This window comes from Tachysurus fulvidraco, chromosome 10 (assembly GCF_022655615.1).
Source record: "Tachysurus fulvidraco isolate hzauxx_2018 chromosome 10, HZAU_PFXX_2.0, whole genome shotgun sequence".
NCBI classification, from domain to species: Eukaryota; Metazoa; Chordata; class Actinopteri; order Siluriformes; family Bagridae; genus Tachysurus; species Tachysurus fulvidraco.
The window spans coordinates 3,562,391-3,585,970 of NC_062527.1; the positions used below are offsets into that span (position 1 = coordinate 3,562,391).

General features: G+C 36.9%; 1 protein-coding gene across 2 annotated transcripts in view; it reads right to left on the bottom strand.

The window, feature by feature from the left end:
* Positions 1-1,797: 1,797 nt before the first annotated feature.
* The window catches only part of LOC113653937 (mucin-2-like), a 30,368-nt gene continuing 8,585 nt past the window's right edge, over positions 1,798-23,580 (bottom strand). The window contains exons 15-47 of one of the 2 annotated variants that reach the window (XM_047819525.1): positions 23,471-23,580; positions 21,825-22,080; positions 21,678-21,730; positions 21,461-21,561; positions 19,618-19,769; positions 19,275-19,413; positions 18,976-19,080; positions 18,490-18,669; positions 18,117-18,356; positions 17,779-17,935; positions 17,175-17,303; positions 16,791-16,935; positions 16,654-16,697; positions 15,623-15,856; positions 10,472-14,059; positions 10,175-10,335; positions 9,533-9,707; positions 9,136-9,383; positions 8,859-9,042; positions 8,395-8,596; positions 8,088-8,263; positions 7,882-7,951; positions 7,472-7,572; positions 6,531-6,562; positions 6,085-6,265; positions 5,736-5,840; positions 5,530-5,570; positions 5,262-5,384; positions 3,959-4,057; positions 3,488-3,616; positions 3,254-3,293; positions 2,937-3,060; positions 1,798-2,208 (exon numbers count right to left, since the gene is read on the bottom strand). The exon at positions 23,471-23,580 is cut by the window's right edge and continues 17 nt beyond it. In XM_047819525.1, coding sequence (XP_047675481.1) covers positions 1,989-2,208; positions 2,937-3,060; positions 3,254-3,293; positions 3,488-3,616; positions 3,959-4,057; positions 5,262-5,384; positions 5,530-5,570; positions 5,736-5,840; positions 6,085-6,265; positions 6,531-6,562; positions 7,472-7,572; positions 7,882-7,951; positions 8,088-8,263; positions 8,395-8,596; positions 8,859-9,042; positions 9,136-9,383; positions 9,533-9,707; positions 10,175-10,335; positions 10,472-14,059; positions 15,623-15,856; positions 16,654-16,697; positions 16,791-16,935; positions 17,175-17,303; positions 17,779-17,935; positions 18,117-18,356; positions 18,490-18,669; positions 18,976-19,080; positions 19,275-19,413; positions 19,618-19,769; positions 21,461-21,561; positions 21,678-21,730; positions 21,825-22,080; positions 23,471-23,580 — 8,044 coding nt within the window. In that variant the 3' untranslated portion in view covers positions 1,798-1,988. Of the gene's footprint in view, positions 2,209-2,936; positions 3,061-3,253; positions 3,294-3,487; positions 3,617-3,958; positions 4,058-5,261; positions 5,385-5,529; positions 5,571-5,735; positions 5,841-6,084; positions 6,266-6,530; positions 6,563-7,471; positions 7,573-7,881; positions 7,952-8,087; positions 8,264-8,394; positions 8,597-8,858; positions 9,043-9,135; positions 9,384-9,532; positions 9,708-10,174; positions 10,336-10,471; positions 15,857-16,653; positions 16,698-16,790; positions 16,936-17,174; positions 17,304-17,778; positions 17,936-18,116; positions 18,357-18,489; positions 18,670-18,975; positions 19,081-19,274; positions 19,414-19,617; positions 19,770-21,460; positions 21,562-21,677; positions 21,731-21,824; positions 22,081-23,470 lie in introns of both variants that reach the window. The other variant, XM_027163832.2, reaches the window with a different exon arrangement.

Genomic DNA, 23,580 nt, shown 5'->3' on the forward strand with positions numbered 1-23,580 from the left:
GAAAATAGGGGGAACCTTTTGATATTGGGGGTGTGGCTGTGTTTAGAGTGAGCCGATCATGTTCACTCTACTACTAATCATTTCATAGGCACACGACCTTTATAGATTAAAAGGAGATTTATTGCAATTCAATTTATTTATATAGCGCTTTTAACAATTCCCCATTGTCTCAAAGCAGCTTTACAGAAGTATGGAAACAGAAGAGAGAGAGAAAAAGAAATAAATATATAATAATAATAATAATAATAATAATAATAATAATAATAATAATAATAATAATAATAATAATAATAAGACGAAGAAGAAAAAGAAGAAGAAGAAGAAAAATAAGAAGAAAAATAAGAAGAAAAATAAGTGAATATATACAAATTTTAACATTTATTTAAAAAAGATTAACATCATTTAAAAATACTATATATCTATCCCTATCTCTAATGAGAAAGCCGGAGGCGACGGCGGCAAGGAAAAACTCCCTAAGATGATATGAGGAAGAAACCTTGAAAGGAACCAGACTCAGAATTGAACCTCATCCTTATTTGGGTGACACACTACAGTAAATAGAGTTTGCTGTTTATATATTAACAAGCCATCTATCGCACGCAGGCACACAAACACACACACACAAACACACACACACACACACACACACACACACACGCCTTTATACTCTTGAGTATGATTCCTTTTTTTGACCCTTCTTTTCATTTATAAAGTTTTCTGTGTGTGTATTTACATGATGATGGCCAAAATATACATTTTACATTTACATTTATGGCCTTTAGCAGACACCTTTATGCAGAGTGATTAAATCTCTAATGAATATATTAACACTGGTTCACTAGGTTACAGACTTAGGATAACGTCAACCTAAAAGCTGTGTTCAGGGTTTTTTTTTAATATACACTAAAAACAAACAGGGAAAATAAGCCCTAGTTCAAGTGTTTCAGGAAGAGGAAGGTCGTCACCCGTTGTTTGAAGATAGTCAGTGACTCAGCTGTTTGGACATCTAGGGGATGTTCATTCATTAAGCAGTGGGTTGGTGTGTGAAAACTTTTGGCAGGTTGAAATCAAGCTGAGGGGGGCACGGTGGCTTAGTGGGTAGCACGTTCGCCTCACACCTCCAGGGTCGGGATTCGATTCCCGCCTCCGCCTTGTGTGCGGGGTTTGCATGTTCTCCCCGTGCCTCGGGGGTTTCCTCCGGGTACTCCGGTTTCCTCCCCCAGTCCAAAGACATGCATGGTAGATTAATTGGCATCTCTGGAAAAATTGTCCGTAGTGTGTGATTGTGTGAGTGAATGAGATTGTGTGTGTGCCCTTTGATGGGTTGGCACTCCGTCCAGGGTGTATCCTGCCTTGATGCCCGATGACGCCTGAGATAGGCACAAGGCTCCCCGTGACCCGAGGTAGTTCGGATAAAAGCGGTAGAAAATGAGTGAGTGAGAGAGAAATCAAGCTGCATTTTGGATCATTTGCAGAAGACGAATTGCGTTCATAGGTAGACCTGCTAGCAGTGAGTGGCAGTAGACCCTCAAAATGACAAGAGACTGAACAAGTACCTGGTACCTACTGTAAGCAGCCTGTGTGGACAAAAATGGCTGAATGCTTGAGATGTTATAGAGAAGAAACCGACATGATCGTGTCACATTAAAAATGTATTGATTTTCTGAATGATGCACTTAAAACATAGTAAACACTTAAACATGTCTCACTCATATTCCCATATACTGTAGTTTACGTTTTACGGCTACTTTCTGTGCAGTGAATTACACCGAGTAAAGGACAAACACAAAAACCAAAGACTTTTAAATTGCACTTTATTTAAACAGCTACATATATATTTGAATTAAAAGCAAAGCGATTTGGTCCTATAATAACATCGTTGAAAAAGTAATCATGATCATAAAGCGTGTGAAATTTTTCCTAAATATGGAAAAAAAATATGGAGATCTTCGTGACTGCTGTGTGTATGATATCGTTAAGGTACATCTTTATGGGAGTCTGAAGCTGCGTCTGCGGCGAGTATCTTCCGTGTGAGTCGGTGTGCTCTGACTCTTTCCAAGACATTTAGTCTGGTCACAGCTGCACGCCTCAACATGGAGGTAGGTGTGGTTTATTGTATCTCCGTTCTCGCAGTCCAGACTCACTGTCTGCTTACTGGTGCGACTGGCTTGGCAACAGCTACAAGTTGATGAGCCTAACTCAGTGTACCTGAAACAGAGAAACAGATAGATCTGAAAAAACACAGCATGATTGAAACATCAAATCTGTTTGGTTAGAAGGTGTGCATAAATGTTGCATAACTACATGCCTTGGACAACAGTCCTGTCATGTATACGTGAACACTAGTTGTTTTTTTAATGCATTATTGTTTCTATAGCAACAACTCATCCATGGCTTGTTGTAAGGGACTTGTATTACTGATATGGTGAAGTGTTAGGATTTGTTAGGATTCAGGGTTCTGAGGACTTTGTAACAGCCATAGTGACTAATAAATTTATGTGAATGTCTTAAATATAGAAGAGTTTATGGTTGTTGTTGTTTATTTTTTTTAGGTAAATGACTAGGAGTATTTTAGTCTTATTGACTTCAACAGAGAGAAGAGAATATGCTGCTTAGGGAACGACTGCTATAACAGTGTGTCTGTGTGTGTGTGTGTGTGTGTGTGTGTGTGTGTTTGTGTGTGTGTGTGTGTGTGTGTGTGTATGTGCTTGTGTGTGTGCACGTGTGTGTGTGTATGTGTGTGTGTGTGTGTGTGTGTGCATGTGTGTATGTGTGTGTTTGTGTGTGTTCGTGCGTGTATGTGTGTATGTGCTTGTGTGTGTGCACGTGTGTGTGTGTTTGTGTGTATGTGTGTTTGTGTGTGTGTGTGTGTGTGTGTGTGTGTGTGTGCTTGTGTGTGTGCACGTGTGTGTGTGCATGTGTGCATATATACTTACTTGCTGTAGCTGTCACAGTGTCCCTCACAGTGTGTTTGTTCCACTGTAGTCTTTGACCGGCAGTTGTCATGAGTAATGTAATCGAAACTGGTCTGTACTTTACATCCACTGTCCATATCCACACCTGAAAACACACACACACACACACACACACACACACACACACACACACACACACACACACACACACACACACACACACACACACAGAAAGACAAGATACCATAATTTTTTTGAAGCATTGTAGTTAAATTCCTATTTAATTCCAAAAGACACATTAATATTAATCAAAGGCTTTATTATATAGTGCTACTCACAGACTTGGCAGCAGCGATTAGAAGAAAGTTGCACGGTTCCCTGCAAATAAAGATCCCAGAATAAATTCCAATGACTAACATTCTGATGCAACAATTTATTACAAAAAGAGTTTTATGTTATATTTGTTACACAACCCAGCACTTACTAGTCTTTTATGTGTGTGTGTGTGTGTGTGTGTGTGTGTGTGTGTGTGTGTGTGTGTGTGTGTGTGTGTGTGTGTGTGTGTTACTTACCGGCTGGCAATTACTGATGTTGAATGGTGGGCACTGGATCTTATAGTTTGTAGTAACATATTCTCCATTAGTCATTATGCAGACGAATTTGTCACATGCATCATTTGAAGGAGTCCATTCTGCACCATTCTGCACACACACACACACACACACACACACACACACACACACACACACACACACACACACACACACACACACACACACACAAACTCTTACAGAATACTTCACAACAGCAAAACATTTAAATTCATATGCACATACTGTAATACACTATTTTAGTGTATTGCTTTACAGCTGTAATTTTGTTTAAATATATTTGAAATAGCGACCCATTGGAAATAATTTTAAAATAATGACTTGTTTAATAAATGGTTTAAGACCTAGTAAACCTCAGTAAATTTTACTTATGAATTGCCAAGATTTGCATATTATTTACTTCCTATACCACAACTGTTCCATGGCCATTACCTCCAATATCTGTACTGTGCCGTTGTAGTTAAGGACACATTTTGTCTTTACACATTTTCCACAGCATTCCTTAGTGTCTGATTCGACATAGCTATATCCCTGAGAGAGAGAGAGAGAGAGAGAGAGAGAGAGAGAGAGAGAGAGAGAGAGAGAGAGAGAGAGAGAGAGAGAGAGAGAGATTATAAGATTACATTATAAGATTAAAAGTCAATACATCAGTCCATGTGTCACGACATATGAAACATTTTGAACAGAAACAGTTCAATATTAGCCTTGACAAATTTCTTGCTATCACATAAATGAACCCATATGTACACACTGCCCTGGAGTGCACACACACTTTGAGGGAATCCCAGTAAATGCCACCATGAACATTTGAGTTTAAGTGTTTGAGCCACGTGATTTGTGTAATTTGTCACACCAAGAATTAATGTGACTTTGAACATGATTATGAAAATATGGGCCATACTGCATGGGCTAGAATACACCGTTCACATTTATTCATTCTACAGCTGCTTTCACACAGACTGATGTTTATCCCAGGTGAGGCATAAAGAGAGTGTTGGGGCACTTGTTTAAGGACTTCTTAGTGATTTGCTAGAGGTCTTAAGATTCAAACCCTTAACCTTGTGGTCAATGTGTTACTTTACTGTATAACTGTAAAGTAAACTTTAGAGGTTGGGGTCAGCGCATAGGGTCAGCCATGATACAGCGCTCATAGAGCAGAGAGGGCTGTCCCTGTTGGGCCCATGAGCATGGCCCTTAACCCTCATTGCTCCAAGGGAGCTGCATCATGGCTGACCCTGCACTCTGATCCTAACCTCCAAAGCTGGAATATGTGAAGAGATATGTGACAAAATGAAGGCTTCTTTTTTCTTCTTCTTCTTAACCCCTTCATTAGCGTTGTCTCACATATCACACCCAAATAAAGATGGGTTCTCCTTTGTGTCTGGTTCCTCTCAAGGTTTCTTCCTCATACCATCTAACAGAGTTTATCTTTTCCAAAGTTGCCTCAGGCTTGCTCATTAGGGATAAATAAAGGTAAATGCAAATAAAGCAACTTAAAATTTTAGGTTTTGTAAAGCCCCTTTGAGACAACGTCCACTGTGCTATACAAATAAAACTGAATTGAATTGAATATTTCAGTTTGTATTCGTACTACTTTCATTTTAAAAGTATGAATTCCCAAAAATATATGCCTTTGCAGCTAGTTGAATAAACTTCATGTACACGTTCGTCATTGTAGTAACACATTTGTTCAAATAGTTTTATAGACTGTGGGAGAAGGTTAACCAAAACTTACTGGGCCACACTGTTCATTGCAAGTCACCATTCCACACTGGACCCTATACAGTTGTGTATTCGGATCCACATCCTGGGTACAGCGACACTCCTGGCAGTCGATCACAGGGATTGAAGTACCAGGCTGGAACGGACATTTGTATTATGTAATTATATATCGATAACATTAAAAAGCTACAAAACCTGTTAACATGTTAAAGCTACAAAACCTGTGACACATGTCATGGGTGTGAGATTTTAGCAAAGCTGTGAATGTCTTTCGCAGTTACCTCATACTCTAGACCTTTATGGACACAGACACTCTTTGGCTCTGTGAGAAGAAACCATGTAATTGTAAATAAATATTTAAAAAATATGTATATATATATATATATATATATATATATATATATATATATATATATATATATATATATATATATATATAATATGATTAGAGATGCAGAATAAAATTTGTAATTTTCAGTGTTCATACCACATGTGTATTCAGCACAGCATTTTCCTTCAGGCACTTTGAATACAGGAGTGTAGCCAGGCGAACACTTGGCATTTACACTGGGGCAGGTGCTGCTCTCACAGCCTGAAAAAAAGTGACATGGAGTCATGGAAAAAACAAGTCGACACCTGACCGTTTTGCTGATTTTACTGAATGACAGCTGAAGAATTTGACAGAACAAGAAGAATTAACCTCTACAATGTGAATCATGTCCACATACAAACACTACGTAATTCTTTAAACAATTTCTCTAATTGAAAGAATGAACCTTAATACTAGAGAAGGATCACAAGCAAACACTAAGCATCCAAAAATAATGCTATCTTACTGCAGGTAAGGATAGTGCAACAGGCATCCGATGGATCCGTCACATTGGCCACAATAAATCCTGGATCGCTGCAAGTCAGTTGGTTGCTGTCATTTGAACACTGCCTTGGTTTGCAGTTGATGGACACTGACGACTCATCACACACACAATCCTGGCAACCGTACTGGAACTTCTCTCCAAACTGCCATTAAAAATTTAGAGACAATGTTAAATTATAATTTGAGTATACAGAACTGCTACATCATAAATGTCCATATCTTGTCACATTCGCCCATTCATCTCGGCTGAATTACCCATATATTCTGTCTTAATTCTTGTTGAAAGACACCAGAAATACAAAATGGCCAAAACATGCTAAAGTATCAATCAGTGATGGAGAATACTTGTGAAAATTGCGATGGTTCGTGACTTTTCTCATTTAAAATGCAAGAAGAACCTGAATTTACCTCGCGTCCTTGACCATCGGGGTCCAGGCATCCTACAAAGACAAAGATACATCAAATATTGAGGCAGTTATTACTATAGTGTAACATTATTATTATTATTATTATTATTATTATTATTATTATTATTATTATTATTATTATTATTATTATTATTATTATTATTAGCAGTACTAGTAGTATAGTATTAGTAGTGATAGTAGTAATAGTATTAGTAGCAGTAGTACTACAATTTATTTTGTCCTTAAAAGTGAAATTTAGAAAGGATGATCTGTCTGGAAATGATTATTGTGTCTTATATATCACTTATTCATCTAAAATGTTTGCCAAATTACAGAATTGATTAATAGCTACAGCCACAATAATAGAAAGCAGTTTGAGAAGGTTGTACAAACGAAGCCTTTCCCTCTGGCCAATACAGTGATAGAACAACGATGCTTTGGGGCTGTTTTGTGTTTTTTGAAGTGAAGTGAAGTGAAGTGACATACGGCTAAGTACGGTGACCCATACTCAGAATTCATTCTCTGCATTTAACCCATCCAAAGTGCACACACACAGCAGTGAACACACACACAGCAGTGAACACACACACACCGTGAACACACACCCGGAGCAGTGGGCAGCCATTTATGCTGCGGCGCCCGGGGAGCAGTTGGGGGGTTCAGTGCCTTGCTCAAGGGCACCTCAGTCATGGCCGGCCCGAGACTCGAACCCACAACCTTGGGATTACGAGTCAGACTCTCTAACCATTAGGCCACGACTTATTATGGAATTAGAAATTCTACTAACTACTGTATCTGGATATTTCAGGTTGAAACCTTGTTGCCACTGCCAGCAAGATTAGACTTTGTGTTTAAAGGGATTTTCTAAATTTTCTGTCTTTCTGGAGGTGAATGTTTACTTACTGTATGTGATCAGGTATTAGAGACAAGCTAATCACTTACCACACTTGTCAACACACACTTCTGACTCCTTACTGAAGAGCTTTGTGCCATTAGGACAGAAACAACCCTCAGTAGTCACGTTCATGAACTGGTCATCAGGCCTTATAATAAAAACAATTAAAGATAGTAAACCTTATGAAATTCCATCCACATCTGAGTAAATACCTGTACATTGGCATTAGGAACATAAATGCAGTTTTTCTGGACTGGATTTGCATCAGCGACCTTTCATTTCACTCCTTATCATTTTCAGAAATGCTACAATATCATATACCACTAGATATAACAAATACACAACCAGAGAAAATCTGATAAATTCTACAGGTATATTAGTTAGTAAAGTTTAGTAAAAGACACAATCTTATGTATAGTGATTGGTAGTAAAAGATGAATTAGATATAAATGCACACTTGTCTTTGCAGGTTGGAGGATCAGCAGGTCCACAAGGTAGGTAAATTTTATCTGCTGGACATTTGGCAGCTGGGGAAATATACATACATATCATTTGTTTATGCTATTTTTTCTTATGATTTTTGTTTTCTGTCATTATTTTCTCATGAGAATGGGATCATGCATGTCTGTTAAAAGGGCTGTTGCATATGGTTAGGTGGCTTACTGCATATATCAGTGTGGTCCCTCCAGTTTATACAGACACCAGCCTGAGAGCAAGCTACTGCATAGGTCCGAGCACTCGTGCAGACCGCAGTTGGGTTGCTCATGTGACAACTGTCAAACTGGCAGCCTGAGAAGTAGTTTTGTGGGGAGACGTGGGGATGACACTCCTTAAACAAACTGTGACAAAAGAGAAAGATTTGTATAAAAGTTGTGTATGTTTTGTTTGTGTATACAACATAAGTGTGAAGATATTCTGGTGCCAGGTATCAAGTGAAACCTAGCAAATATGCTAATGGTGTAATACTCACTCGCTCTTAAGAAGCTCACATACTGCATTGATCGGACAAGGAGCTTTTGTGGGTGCAACTGTTTCTGGCTCCACTGGTGGTGGTTTGCAGTCAGGGTTGTTCAGGTCTGTAGCTTGCCAAGAGTTTGCCATTACTGCACAGTCATCTACAAGTTTCCCATCAGGTAGCCTGCAGTCATCAGCCTTGTTGTTGTTGCAGGTACCTTAGAAAATTACAAGTACAAGTTTTGAACATGCATTATCGCATTACGTAATGACTTGTAATAAAGTTTACCAGTAAAATAAAATAACAATGAAGAGCTTATAATGCCAGGCTTACTGTAAATAGATAAGTGTTTATCTCTAGACATATATTTATTTTTTTATTTGAATCACATAATTCCACAACACACTATGTCTATGGACTCAAAAAAAATTAAGAGAATTGTTTGTTGCACTTAAATAGTTGCACTTATATTTCCATACCACAGTGTCCTTGGGTGTTGTTCCCAAAATACTCGAACGGCAAGTTTACGCTGAAACCAGTGACTCCAAACATAACCACAACATTTAGCTTTGGAATCTGCAGGATTAAGGTCAACCCTGAGCTCATCACCCTCAGGCCTTTTTCTTCAAATGGTAATTTCAGAGAAGAATTCCCCATTAAAGCCTGTGTTGATAAAAATGGGATAAATTAACCACAATGAAGCTGTTACTGGCTTAGCATAAACTTTTGTGTAGATATTATGATATTAAACCTCACCTCCAGCTTGGCAGCCCCTAAAAGGTTGTGGTTTTTCAGTGTGATCGCTCTATTGTGGTAGGACACGATGATAGATCTCGGGCAGGACACAGATTCTCGAGGGTCACAATTGACGTTATCAATGTAAATTTTCAAGTGGTGTTTATGACTGATTTCCTCCATTAAAACATATGTGCATTCTCCTTGATGACTATAGAACCGTCCATCAAATGTTATGTAGTGAGGATCTCCCCATCCTTCACAAAAGCCTGTAATATAGAACATTTTTTTTTGTCATAATCCACATTATGATTTAAATTTGGAAGCAAAATATGTGAATAAATTCTAATTATTTCATTAATACTATGTGTATATTATTCATCTGTTTGCAATTTATATCAGTATGCCTTTCACTCACAGTCACAAGCATACTGTTCACAGCAGTGATACTCGTCCGGCACCAGTACAGGTTGTTTGCCGTTTGAACAAGTGATGTTTTGAAGAGGTGGACATTCGTATGGGATGATCTCAACCGTATTGTTTTCAATGCACCTGGCCAATGTGCAGTTACAGATCTCAAATATCTCATTTTCCTATAACCAGACAAAATAGCACATTTTAATGATAATAAATCATATACAACATATTATCGCTGTTACAGTGATATGTAAATATTCACCGGATGTTATAAATACAATTGTCAGTTTCAGTTGGATTAATGTTTTCATAAGTTTTGATTTGCATGAATGAATCGAATATTAATCCTTTAAGGTTCTATCATCCAGACCTTTGTAAGATCTAGTGATCTAAAAATGCATTCCTACAAATGCTATAATTTTTTATAATAAGTTGTTTCACAAACCAAGTCTAACATTTATCTATTAATAAAATTGTACTTGCTATTGTAATCTTAAACACCATTAAAACTGACAGTCAAAAACAGCCAAATTACTTATGTAATTAAAAGCATTCACAAATAAAAAAACATTGTGAAGGGTATCCTATCAGTATGAATTGAGAAGGATCTCTGCAGAGAATTATTTGTGTGAGTGAAACTTACTTCTACTCCCCATTCTGTGCAGTTTTTCGGTGGTGGTGTTGGTGTTGGTGTTGCTGTTGTTGGGCATGGTCTTGTTGTGTTAAGTATTAGACAACTATCAGAACAGAACATGGACAAACATACACCTGAGCCAATGTCTTTGTCTTCAAATATTGGTTTTCCTGATAAAACAATAAAGAAATGGAGATACATGGCAGAAAATAATGTGTTAGGTGACACTTTCATTTGAAAAAGAAAAGACATTCTGTTATTCCATGAGCTTCTAAACTGTATAAATAATTAGTATTAATATCTAACCTGGTTCATATTGCACTCCATTTATTATGCAGAAACACTCTGTGGTTGTGGGAATAGATGTGGGTGTAGTTGAAACTACTGGAGTAGTTGTTGGTTTGGTAGTTTTTCCAGTTGTAGATGTTGGCACAGTTTCAGGTGTTGTACTGGTTTCAGCTGTTGTAGTAGATATGGTAGATGGAGTTGTAGTTACTGTTTGTTGTGATGTTGTTGATTCAGTTGTAGTTAACGGAGTAGTTGTTGGTTTGGTAGTTTTTCCAGTTGTAGATGTTGGCACAGTTTTAGGTGTTGTACTGGTTTCAGCTGTTGTAGTAGATATAGTAGATGGAGATGTAGTTACTGTTTGTTGTGATGTTGTTGATTCAGTTGTAGTTAACGGAGTAGTTGTTGGTTTGGTAGTTTTTCCAGTTGTAGATGTTGGCACAGTTTTAGGTGTCGTACTGGTTTCAGCCGTTGTAATAGATATAGTAGATGGAGATGTAGTTACTGTTTGTTGTGATGTTGTTGATTCAGTTGTAGTTAACGGAGTAGTTGTTGGTTTGGTAGTTTTTCCAGTTGTAGATGTTGGCACAGTTTTAGGTGTTGTACTGGTTTCAGCTGTTTTAGTAGATATAGTAGATGGAGATGTAGTTACTGTTTGTTGTGATGTTGTTGATTCAGTTGTAGTTAACGGAGTAGTTGTTGGTTTGGTAGTTTTTCCAGTTGTAGATGTTGGCACAGTTTTAGGTGTCGTACTGGTTTCAGCTGTTTTAGTAGATATAGTAGATGGAGATGTAGTTACTGTTTGTTGTGATGTTGTTGATTGAGTTGTAGTTAACGGAGTAGTTGTTGGTTTGGTAGTTTTTCCAGTTGTAGATGTTGGCACAGTTTTAGGTGTCGTACTGGTTTCAGCCGTTTTAGTAGATATAGTAGATGGAGATGTAGTTACTGTTTGTTGTGATGTTGTTGATTCAGTTGTAGTTAACGGAGTAGTTGTTGGTTTGGTAGTTTTTCCAGTTGTAGATGTTGGCACAGTTTTAGGTGTCGTACTGGTTTCAGCTGTTGTAATAGATGTAGTAGATGGAGATGTAGTTACTGTTTGTTGTGATGTTGTTGATTCAGTTGTAGTTAACGGAGTAGTTGTTGGTTTGGTAGTTTTTCCAGTTGTAGATGTTGGCACAGTTTTAGGTGTCGTACTGGTTTCAGCTGTTGTAGTAGATATAGTAGATGGAGATGTAGTTACTGTTTGTTGTGATGTTGTTGATTCAGTTGTAGTTAACGGAGTAGTTGTTGGTTTGGTAGTTTTTCCAGTTGTAGATGTTGGCACAGTTTTAGGTGTCGTACTGGTTTCAGCCGTTGTAATAGATATAGTAGATGGAGATGTAGTTACTGTTTGTTGTGATGTTGTTGATTCAGGTGCAGTTAATGGAGTAGTTGTTGGTTTGGTAGTTTTTCCAGTTGTAGATGTTGGCACAGTTTTAGGTGTCGTACTGGTTTCAGCCGTTTTAGTAGATATAGTAGATGGAGATGTAGTTACTGTTTGTTGTGATGTTGTTGATTCAGTTGTAGTTAACGGAGTAGTTGTTGGTTTGGTAGTTTTTCCAGTTGTAGATGTTGGCACAGTTTTAGGTGTCGTACTGGTTTCAGCTGTTGTAATAGATGTAGTAGATGGAGATGTAGTTACTGTTTGTTGTGATGTTGTTGATTCAGTTGTAGTTAACGGAGTAGTTGTTGGTTTGGTAGTTTTTCCAGTTGTAGATGTTGGCACAGTTTTAGGTGTCGTACTGGTTTCAGCTGTTGTAGTAGATATAGTAGATGGAGATGTAGTTACTGTTTGTTGTGATGTTGTTGATTCAGTTGTAGTTAACGGAGTAGTTGTTGGTTTGGTAGTTTTTCCAGTTGTAGATGTTGGCACAGTTTTAGGTGTCGTACTGGTTTCAGCCGTTGTAATAGATATAGTAGATGGAGATGTAGTTACTGTTTGTTGTGATGTTGTTGATTCAGTTGTAGTTAATGGAGTAGTTCTTGGTTTGGTAGTTTTTCCAGTTGTAGATGTTGGCACAGTTTTAGGTGTTGTACTGGTTTCAGCTGTTTTAGTAGATATAGTAGATGGAGATGTAGTTACTGTTTGTTGTGATGTTGTTGATTCAGTTGTAGTTAACGGAGTAGTTGTTGGTTTGGTAGTTTTTCCAGTTGTAGATGTTGGCACAGTTTTAGGTGTCGTACTGGTTTCAGCCGTTGTAATAGATATAGTAGATGGAGATGGAGTTACTGTTTGTTGTGATGTTGTTGATTCAGTTGTAGTTAATGGAGTAGTTGTTGGTTTGGTAGTTTTTCCAGTTGTAGATGTTGGCACAGTTTTAGGTGTCGTACTGGTTTCAGCTGTTGTAGTAGATATAGTAGATGGAGTTGTAGTTACTGTTTGTTGTGATGTTGTTGATTCAGTTGTAGTTAATGGAGTAGTTCTTGGTTTGGTAGTTTTTCCAGTTGTAGATGTTGGCACAGTTTTAGGTGTTGTACTGGTTTCAGCTGTTGTAATAGATATAGTAGATGGAGATGTAGTTACTGTTTGTTGTGATGTTGTTGATTCAGTTGTAGTTGATGGAGTAGTTGTTGGTTTGGTAGTTTTTCCAATTGTAGATGTTGGCACAGTTTTAGGTGTTGTACTGGTTTCAGCTGTTGTAATAGATATAGTAGATGGAGATGTAGTTACTGTTTGTTGTGATGTTGTTGATTCAGTTGTAGTTAATGGAGTAGTTGTTGGTTTGGTAGTTTTTCCAGTTGTAGATGTTGGCACAGTTTTAGGTGTTGTACTGGTTTCAGCTGTTGTAGTAGATACAGTAGGTAGAGTTGTTGTTACTGTATGTGATGTTGTTGGTTTGGTAGGTTTTTCAGTTGTAGATGTTTGCTCACTTTCAGGTGTGGTTGTTAAATTGTGTTGAGGACTTTTCGTTGGTGTAGGCCCTGTCACAGCTGTTATATCTGTAGTAGTTGCTGGTTTGGTTGTTGTTCCAGAGGAAGATGTTGGCACAGTTTTAGGTGTTGTACTGGTTTCAGCTGTTGTAGTAGATATAGTAGATGGAGATGTAGTTACTGTTTGTTGTGATGTTGTTGATTCAGTTGTAGTTAACGGAGTAGTTGTTGGTTTGGTAGTTTTTCCAGTTGTAGATGTTGGCACAGTTTTAGGTGTTGTACTGGTTTCAGCTGTTGTAATAGATATAGTAGATGGAGTTGTAGTTACTGTTCCTGGACTAGTGGTTGTTCCACATTCTCCACAACAAAGTACTCTAATTTCATAATCAAAACATTTGTATGGGCGAACTGTCTGTTGCCTCTTTTCACACACTAAACCAAATGAAACATTGCACTGCACAACCTGACCTGTACTTTGTACAAAGTCCTCCAGAGACATATCAGGATTTTGTACATTTCTGCACTTTATGTCTTCTGGTTGTTTACATATCTTATGTCCACTGTTCATGATATTTTCATATGTTTCTAAATCATCCCACCCTCCTGTCACTGGGTCATACACATTGATCCAGGTAGTCCATTCACATATAATACATTCTGTACTTTCACTGACTGTAGTACTGCTCATTGTAGTTGGATGTGTTACTGTTGTTACTGTTTGTTGTGATGTTGTTGATTCAGTTGTAGTTAACAGAGTAGTTGTTGGTTTGTTAGTTTTTCCAGTTGTAGATGTTGGCACAGTTTCAGGTGTTGTACTGGTTTCAGCTGTTGTAGTAGATATAGTAGATGGAGATGTAGTTACTGTTTGTTGTGATGTTGTTGATTCAGTTGTAGTTAACGGAGTAGTTGTTGGTTTGGTAGTTTTTCCAGTTGTAGATGTTGGCACAGTTTTAGGTGTCGTACTGGTTTCAGCCGTTGTAATAGATATAGTAGATGGAGATGTAGTTACTGTTTGTTGTGATGTTGTTGATTCAGGTGCAGTTAATGGAGTAGTTGTTGGTTTGGTAGTTTTTCCAGTTGTAGATGTTGGCACAGTTTTAGGTGTCGTACTGGTTTCAGCCGTTGTAATAGATATAGTAGATGGAGATGTAGTTACTGTTTGTTGTGATGTTGTTGATTCAGGTGCAGTTAATGGAGTAGTTGTTGGTTTGGTAGTTTTTCCAGTTGTAGATGTTGGCACAGTTTTAGGTGTTGTACTGGTTTCAGCTGTTGTAATAGATATAGTAGATGGAGATGTAGTTACTGTTTGTTGTGATGTTGTTGATTCAGTTGTAGTTAATGGAGTAGTTGTTGGTTTGGTAGTTTTTCCAGTTGTAGATGTTGGCACAGTTACAGGTGTTGTACTGGTTTCAGCTGTTGTAGTAGATATAGTAGATGGAGATGTAGTTACTGTTTGTTGTGATGTTGTTGATTCAGTTGTAGTTAACGGAGTAGTTGTTGGTTTGGTAGTTTTTCCAGTTGTAGATGTTGGCACAGTTTTAGGTGTTGTACTGGTTTCAGCTGTTGTAATAGATATAGTAGATGGAGTTGTAGTTACTGTTTGTTGTGATGTTGTTGATTCTGTTGTAGTTAATGGAGAAGTTGTTGGTTTGGTAGTTTTTCCAGTTGTAGATGTTGGCACAGTTTTAGGTGTTGTACTGGTTTCAGGTGTTGTAGTAGATGTAGTAGATGGAGATGTAGTTACTGTTTGTTGTGATGTTGTTGATTCAGTTGTAGTTAACGGAGTAGTTGTTGGTTTGGTAGTTTTTCCAGTTGTAGATGTTGGCACAGTTTTAGGTGTTGTACTGGTTTCAGCTGTTGTAATAGATGTAGTAGATGGAGTTGTAGTTACTGTTCCTGGACTAGTGGTTGTTCCACATTCTCCACAACAAAGTACTCTAATTTCATAATCAAAACATTTGTATGGGCGAACTGTCTGTTGCCTCTTTTCACACACTAAACCAAATGAAACATTGCACTGCACAACCTGACCTGTACTTTGTACAAAGTCCTCCAGAGACATATCAGGATTTTGTACATTTCTGCACTCAATGTCTTCTGGTTGTTTACATATCTTATGTTCACTGTTCTTGATATTTTCATATGTTTCTAAATCATCCCACCCTCCTGTCACTGGGTCATACACATTGATCCAGGTAGTCCATTCACATATAATACATTCTGTACTTTCACTGACTGTAGTACTGCTCATTGTAGTTGGATGTGTTACTGTTGTTGTTACTGTAGCAGTTGTATATACTGGAGTTGTTGTTGGTGCTGGTGTTGTTACTGTTGATATTTCAGTTGTTGTTGGTGTGATGTAACCTTCACAGGGATAGCTGCCATTGTTGACAGTGTTATTTATGCATATAGCATAGTAGCATGTTCCCATGTTGTCTGTTACATTGTATATGACATCATTGTCATTATATTCTGTTCCATTGTAAAAGCAGCAACCTTTAAGAAACAAAATGCATATATTAAGTATTATCATTGACTATATGAGTGAACTTAATCAAATTATTTTATTCAATCATTATTCAATCAGTTAAGACATTGAAAAACTGTGTTCTTTTTTGGTGCACAGAGATTGTTGCATGCAGCATTTTAACCAATTTTTAATGAACTTGATGTATGCATTTAGCTACGTTAACTCATATCGCAGAAGAGCGAGACAAGTGTCACAACAAAATTAATTAAAGTCAGTAATGAAATAAATGAAACCCAAGAACAAAAGTCAACAGTTAAGTGTCAGTTATAAGAGTTCTGAGATACATGTCTGAATCATTTATTTAGTATGCTAATCTTACGTGTCTGAAAGTAGCATAAATCAGGCAGTGTTGACTCAGTCATGGTTCAGTGCTTAAGGCTTTGTGCTACTTCAGCAAGGCCATTAGGGTTGTTATATCATGATTGACACAAAGCATTTGTACTTGTACAATTGGTATTTGTATATTTGTATATTTATAGTTAAAAAAAAGATGAGTAATTAGTATATGGAAGGAAAGAATATCATCATCTGTTATTTCTGTGAAACATTTAAAATGAGGTATTGTATTTAGAATTTGTTTTTTTTTAAATGATATGAGTAATTTAATGTCTGTGAACAACCTAATTAATATATTTAATCTTTTGGATTTTATTGTAAAACAAATAAATATGAACTCAAATGAACATTCAAAGAAACTTTCAAATATGTTCTCATGTAAAGTGGCAATATTCAGTTTATTCAATATATTACAAAATGTGCTTACCAGGTCTGAGGAAACATATTTCAGATCCATTTTCGTGACAATAACTGAAAAAATACACAGATATATTATAGATATATTCAGTCACAGATGCATTTTTAAACAGAGATAGACGTTATAGAAGTATTGTTCGGTTATACCAGAAATTGCATGGTATTTTAGTTGGTATTTCCTCCCCAGGCGTATACTCTGTTCCATTAATAAAGCATCCTGGACATTCCTCAACGCAAACCTGATTCTTCTCATCAAAAATGGGCTTGTCCTCAGGACATTTAGGATAACATCCTGTATAAAAGAATAACTTTCAATATAGTGTATTTTGCTTTTTATATATTTTTTTGCTTGTTTTAACATGAACTAATATGCTAATAATCATGCCATTTGTTTGAGATGGAGTTGATTCTTTTGACTCAGGTTACAACATGAAACTATGCAGGAGTTCAGGATTTACATGGAATTGGTACAGCACAATGTTTAAAAAGGAACTCATAAAGACAGAAACTAAAAAAAAAATGAGATTTTACCCTCTAGGTGCGGTAAGGGATTAGTGCATATGCCGGTTGGGTTGAGACAAGTTTTGTAGCAAGGTGTTTCACAGGGACTGTAGTGCCATATGCATTCATTCAGGTGATTGTAGTAGTCACAGAACACAGCTTTTCGGTAGAAAGTTACACAAATACACATCATTTTAGCATGACAATAAACATTATGTGAAGCTTATCCTGGGAGCAACTTAACCGTATGCTACACTGCTGCTGAATTATGGTATATGTTTCTTGATTTCTATTGACACAATTCGACAATATAACTGTTTTTCCATTGTGAAACATAATTGTGAGTTTTCGGTTTATGTCTAGGACTATGCTTCCAAACGGGAAGCATATGCTTCCTTTGCACCTGTGTTCTTCCTATCTTTATTCCTTTTTTATACAATCATTTGCATAATAAATACAATTGTATAAAAATGACTTAAAATCTTTTATCTAAATGTACAGTAAATATTGAAAACATAACTGTGACCATTTAGTATTTAATATAAGGTCACTAATAGCAGTCAAGTAATATATAAATATGACATCCATTGCTGGATACATAGGTATTGGATGTTATAGAAGAGAAGAGACTTACGACAGATCTCTGGAGTTCTCCAGGCCACACAGACCTTTGCTTCATTACAGGCTTGTGCATAAGCAGCTACAGCAGTGCAGAAACACTCACAGTCTCCACCGGTGTCACATGCACATGAGTCTTTTACACAGTTTTCATAATATGGGGTCCACTCCACCTGCACATGCATGATTACATTCAATTTAATTCAATTCAATTTATTTGTATAGCGCTTTTAACAATTCCCATTGTTTTAAAGCAGCTTTACAAAAGTATGGAAAGAGAAGAATGATATCTACGATACTACAAAACTTGATTTAAACAGCAGAATCACAAAGACAAGCTTCACTCGAACGTACCTTATCGTGGCACTCTTTGAAAGTGTCCGATTTAATGATGCTGCACTGAAGTTTTGCCCAATTGTGCCGGTTCTGTGCTTGAGTACACGGATCAAAGTCTGGGTTAGCATTTGGGCAACTGCTGTCTAGTTTCCAGCTGTTTACAAACTCCAGCACATCAGAAACTTGCAGTGAGTCTTGAGTGGTGAAGTCATCTTGGCCATTTCCGTTGAAGTTTCCGCACAAGCCGCAAACCTCGCCCTGGAAAATAATTAGGTATATCCAACCATATCGTGATCAGAATAATGTGGGTCGCAATTATTCTTTGCTCTTGTTATTGATATGTGAATTAAAAGCAAACAATTCTCGGTTTGGCCCAATAGGTTGGACTCACCATATGATAGGGTTGGAGAATGATGCGGACTGTTGTTTTAAAGTCCCACAACACTGTTAGACCGATTTCAGAGTCAATGACCAGGTAAAGACCCACATATCTCACATTGAACTTAATAGATAGACCAGTTTCTGCTTTTTTTTCTGTCATTTTGCCATCCCTCAACTCCAGCACTGTTCTCTATTGAGGTTGACAACAAAACAAATATATTGTAAGTACGACATGTGTAACACACACACACACACACATACACACAGACACACAAACACACACACTTAATAAGTAATTTAATTTAAGTAATTCAAGTCACATGCAAAGAAAAATATTAGTTTTTAGTAAATGTTTTTGAGCATCTTGGAGAATCTGCCACAGATTTTCTTGAGATCATAAAATAAACATTTATAATAAAAATATTTAGAGAAAATGGGTGTACAAGACATTACACATTACTATAAAAACTACAGTTGATTGATAATATGTTCTTACTCCTAATATAACCCGAACAGCTTTGGAACAAGTGGTCCCTGTTGTCCCGCATGGCACGTTCTCTGTGATCACATGAAAGGTTTTCGTCTGATTTCCACAGTTGTTCTTTAAAAGCAGTGCAAACAAGTGTTAATAAACGAGTTCATAAGGTTTCCATTAGACATCGGCTTATCCATGTATAATGATTACTGGCTATGACATAATATTGATATTCCCCTATGGTCATCGTTTATCAGACTTAACAAATTACTGGAAGTATTCAGAGAGAAATTTGGCAAGCACAGTGCATCATTAGATACCTGGAGAGCTATGTAACTACAGTAGCCACCGAAACCAAATCTTTGCTTATCGAATGTGTTGTAATGTCCACTGCCATAGATGGTGCAAGTGCCAGGACATTTGTTCTTGGTGCAGTCCCACTCGCCACGTTTGCAAATACTGGAAAATAATGGGAAAAAATAACAAATGTACATTTCTATTTTTTAATCATCACCATCATCATCATCATCATCATCATCATTTTTAAAAAAACATCACTAACTTTTACTAAGCAGACTCTACAGTTACACATTTAAAGTAAACGATTTTGAAACGATTTACCGAATATTTTAACCACTTAAGACTCGATCATTACAAACCTACCATTTGTTACATTCTTCCGTTATTTCAGAACCTGGAGCATAAAAGTGATTGTCATGTTTGCATGGGCAGTCATGCTCCTTAACACAGAAACCACGACCATCATCAAGCAGGTCTTCGGGACATTTACATCCTGACTCACATCCTGTGGGATACTGGAACGAGAAACAGTTTAATAATAATCTGAAGAGAATAATACAGTTTAATAATAAGCTGAAGAAAAACAACACGTAAATTCTACAGATTTTTGTTCACTGATGGCAGTCGATCGTTACCACTTTTACCACTTGAATTTAAGGCGTATAGTAAAATTTTCCAAAAAGTATACTTTCAAGTCCTAGAAATACATCTGAAATATATGTTTTACTGTTATTTCTGAATACGTAATTCATAAAGTAATACCTTTTAAATTATATATCAATATTCTGTAAGGAACTACACTGATATATACTTAAACTATAAACATGCTATATATGTTATATATTTTATATAAATATATATAACAAAAAAACTATATTTCATTGTCATGTCAGTTTAACTATATTACTTACAAAGAATGCTTTGAAGCAATATTTTAGCCGTTTGAACAACCCTCAAATAAAAGTAAATCATTTTATACATGTAATAAATTTATTATTTTGAAATAATGTCAGCTTTTGAGTCATTTTCTATCTATCTATCTATCTATCTATCTATCTATCTATCTATCTATCTATCTATCTATCTATCTATCTATCTATCTATCATGGCTACACTGGACTAAACTACCCTGAATTCTGCTCACAATCAGCACCACACAATATATAAGGTCCAAAAACACATCCATTTGCCTGCCTGTCTTTCAATAAAAAAGCGCTCTACAGATAAATTGAATTGAATTTGAATCGACAAAACTAGCTGCATTTGTACCACTTAGCCAACACTTCCTGATGGATGTACTGATAGTAATATCACACCTATGGTTCTGCAATTTCTGGAGCTCGCTTCCAAGAATTTCACTCACCATGGCACATGTGCTGTGGTGATGTGACAATAAAGGTGACTTGACTTGACTTGACCTAAGTCACCAATTCTGACTTGTTTCTGTACTAAACCAGATACTATATGTAGTATTTGAGTAACATAGTTGAAACTGTGCATTTTTATAAAACTAATCCACACCGGTGTGGTATTAAGTGGCACAAAACAAAATATGACAGTACGCTGTACGATGAGTTTTGTTCCGCTTATACCTCAGTCCTTTGTCTACAATTCTAATGCTTTCTCGCAGTGTACACTGGCCGTATCAGTCCACATTTCAGAAATCGAACAAGTAATTACAATAGAAATTACAATACATTCTCAATCAGCTTAAACAAAGGAATTAATTCAAGTCAGGACACACCTCAGTGAATTTATGCAGATTGTCATAATTCTGTGTTTAGCTGCTGGCATGAGCACATCTCACTATAACATTCGTACAGAAATAAAACACACCTACTGTACAGCTTGTACATGTTTATAATAAACCACTGAATACAACTTCCACAATAAAATAATAACATTTAATCTGAGTAGGCTATGTGAAAACACTAAAAAGTCCTTGTGTTTTCTAACCAATCTTCTCTCTCTCTCTCTCTCTCTCTCTCTCTCTCTCTCTCTCTCTCTCTCTCTCTCTCTCTCTCTCTCTCTCTCTTTCTGTCTCTCTGTGTCCACCTTCAGACCCATCAGAATCATTAGAGAATGACACACGTGAATACTATCCTCATTTTTTAATAATGGCCAGTTTTCGGTATCATATTCTGACAGTTGGATGCTCCTGGCAGATAAAAACAAAATACAAGCACAATATGTGTATCGTACTCACACAATCAACGTTCTTTTGTGCGCATGTTTGTGCACACTCTATCCCATGCTCATCTGGCCCTGCTGTACTGCAGTTAAAGAAGACCTTTGGAGCAGGGCAGCCTGTAGGATACAGAGTGCCTTTTATTAGCATTATGTAAATCTAACTGAAAAGAAAAACACTCTGGAATGTGTTCATTTCCATTCTGTCATTCTGCGCAAAAGGTAAATTTACTAACCTGTCATACGAGACCTCCAAGACTGGCACTGAAGCTTTCCATTTGTACAAATACTAAGAAAGTGGACATATTACAGTGTTAAGTATTTGCTATAATTGCACTGTACTTAACATGATTCATGTTTATCCCTGACTGTTTAAAACTTACCAGTGATCATTTTTTATGTTGATTGACTTGCCAGGTTTAAAGTACTCTCCATTGTGATAGCAGGGACATTTATCCATGGTCACACACACACCATTCACACTCTCATAGAGCCCTGCTGGACAGGCACACCCATCCACGGGCACATAGTCGGTGCTGCACCCTTGACGTTCCAGGCTAAGGGAATCACATGTTTGCTGGCATTGCTGAACATTGTAGCTGAAAGTCTGAGTAGCTGGGCAGCTTTCAGTGTATTTCTCTGTATTTGTAAGAGGAAGAAGGAAAAGGTATACATGTAAACTGTAAAATAATGATCTATAACTCATACATTTTACATTGTTACCATTAACTACAAGCACATTTATATATATGCATATTTACTATGCAGGATCTATCTATCTATCTATCTATCTATCTATCTATCTATCTATCTATCTATCTATCTATCTATCTATCTATCTATCTATCTATCTATCTATCTATCTAGAAATCATACTCAGCAATACCAATGAAATTATTTGCATTTTAGCCTACATATATATATATCTTACATATATATATATAAGAATAGGTTCTTATCCCCCATCATTCTGTTTCTGTTCTGTGGGAGATTCATATATAACACATTTAATTATTGCTAAGCTCAAACCATTACTTTATTACAAATGGCCCAGCATTCATTAGCAGTTAATAGTAGAGCCTTAGATGTTAAGATGCTTTTGTTCATCCCTTCTTCAACAATATTTTACAGTATTACCAATTATTGCCATGCTAGCACACACTGATTAAAAATAACTAACTAAATAGCTAGATAGATAGCTAGATAGATAGCTAGATAGATAGATAGATAGATAGATAGATAGATAGATAGATAGATAGATAGATAGATAGATAGATAGATAGATAGATAGATAGATAGAAGGGCGTCGATTTGGGTAAGGGGGATAGGGACATGTCCCTACCAATATCCAGGAAACACTCAATTGTCCCTAGCAATAATTCGACCAAGCCTATATATATTGATACATAACCACTGATATCCGTCTGTGTCTTGTGCTTTTTTACTTATTTCATTTAACATTTATCCAGGAATCATTAAATAAGATGAAAATATTTTATACGGCATTCTGTAAAAAATGCCGCAAGCGCAACAAGTGTAACACAAACTGTTAACAGATTTACCCCCTGCAATGAATCCCGCCTATGTAACTCAACTCTCTAAAATGATTGGCCTTTGCCTTTTTTGAGTCCCGCCTCTCTAACCCAAGTCGCTGTTTGATTGGCTGTGTCTTTCTCGCTAATGTGTTGAGGTCGGTTGCGGCTATATTCCGTTGTATGAAGCAATATGCAACGTGATTATGCAGGTTACCGGTATGTGAGGAAGAAAGTATTCTTATAACAACAGTTTTATGCACAGAATACGGGGAATGTTGTCCCCACCAATGTCAAATAAATTATGTCCCCACCAATGTCAAAATCAAACTTTCGCCATTGGATAGATAGATAGATAGATAGATAGATAGATAGATAGATAGATAGATAGATAGATAGATAGATAGACAGATAGACAGATAGATAGATAGATAGATAGATAGATAGATAGATAGATAGATAGATAGATAGATAGATAGATAAAGCTTTATTCCTACCACACACTGTGTCTCTCCAGCTTTTCAGGAACACCCCCTTGGCTCTGCATGCCCGAACGTAGGAGGAGAAGACAGCACACAAACAATCCTCGCTCTTCTCACACGTGCAG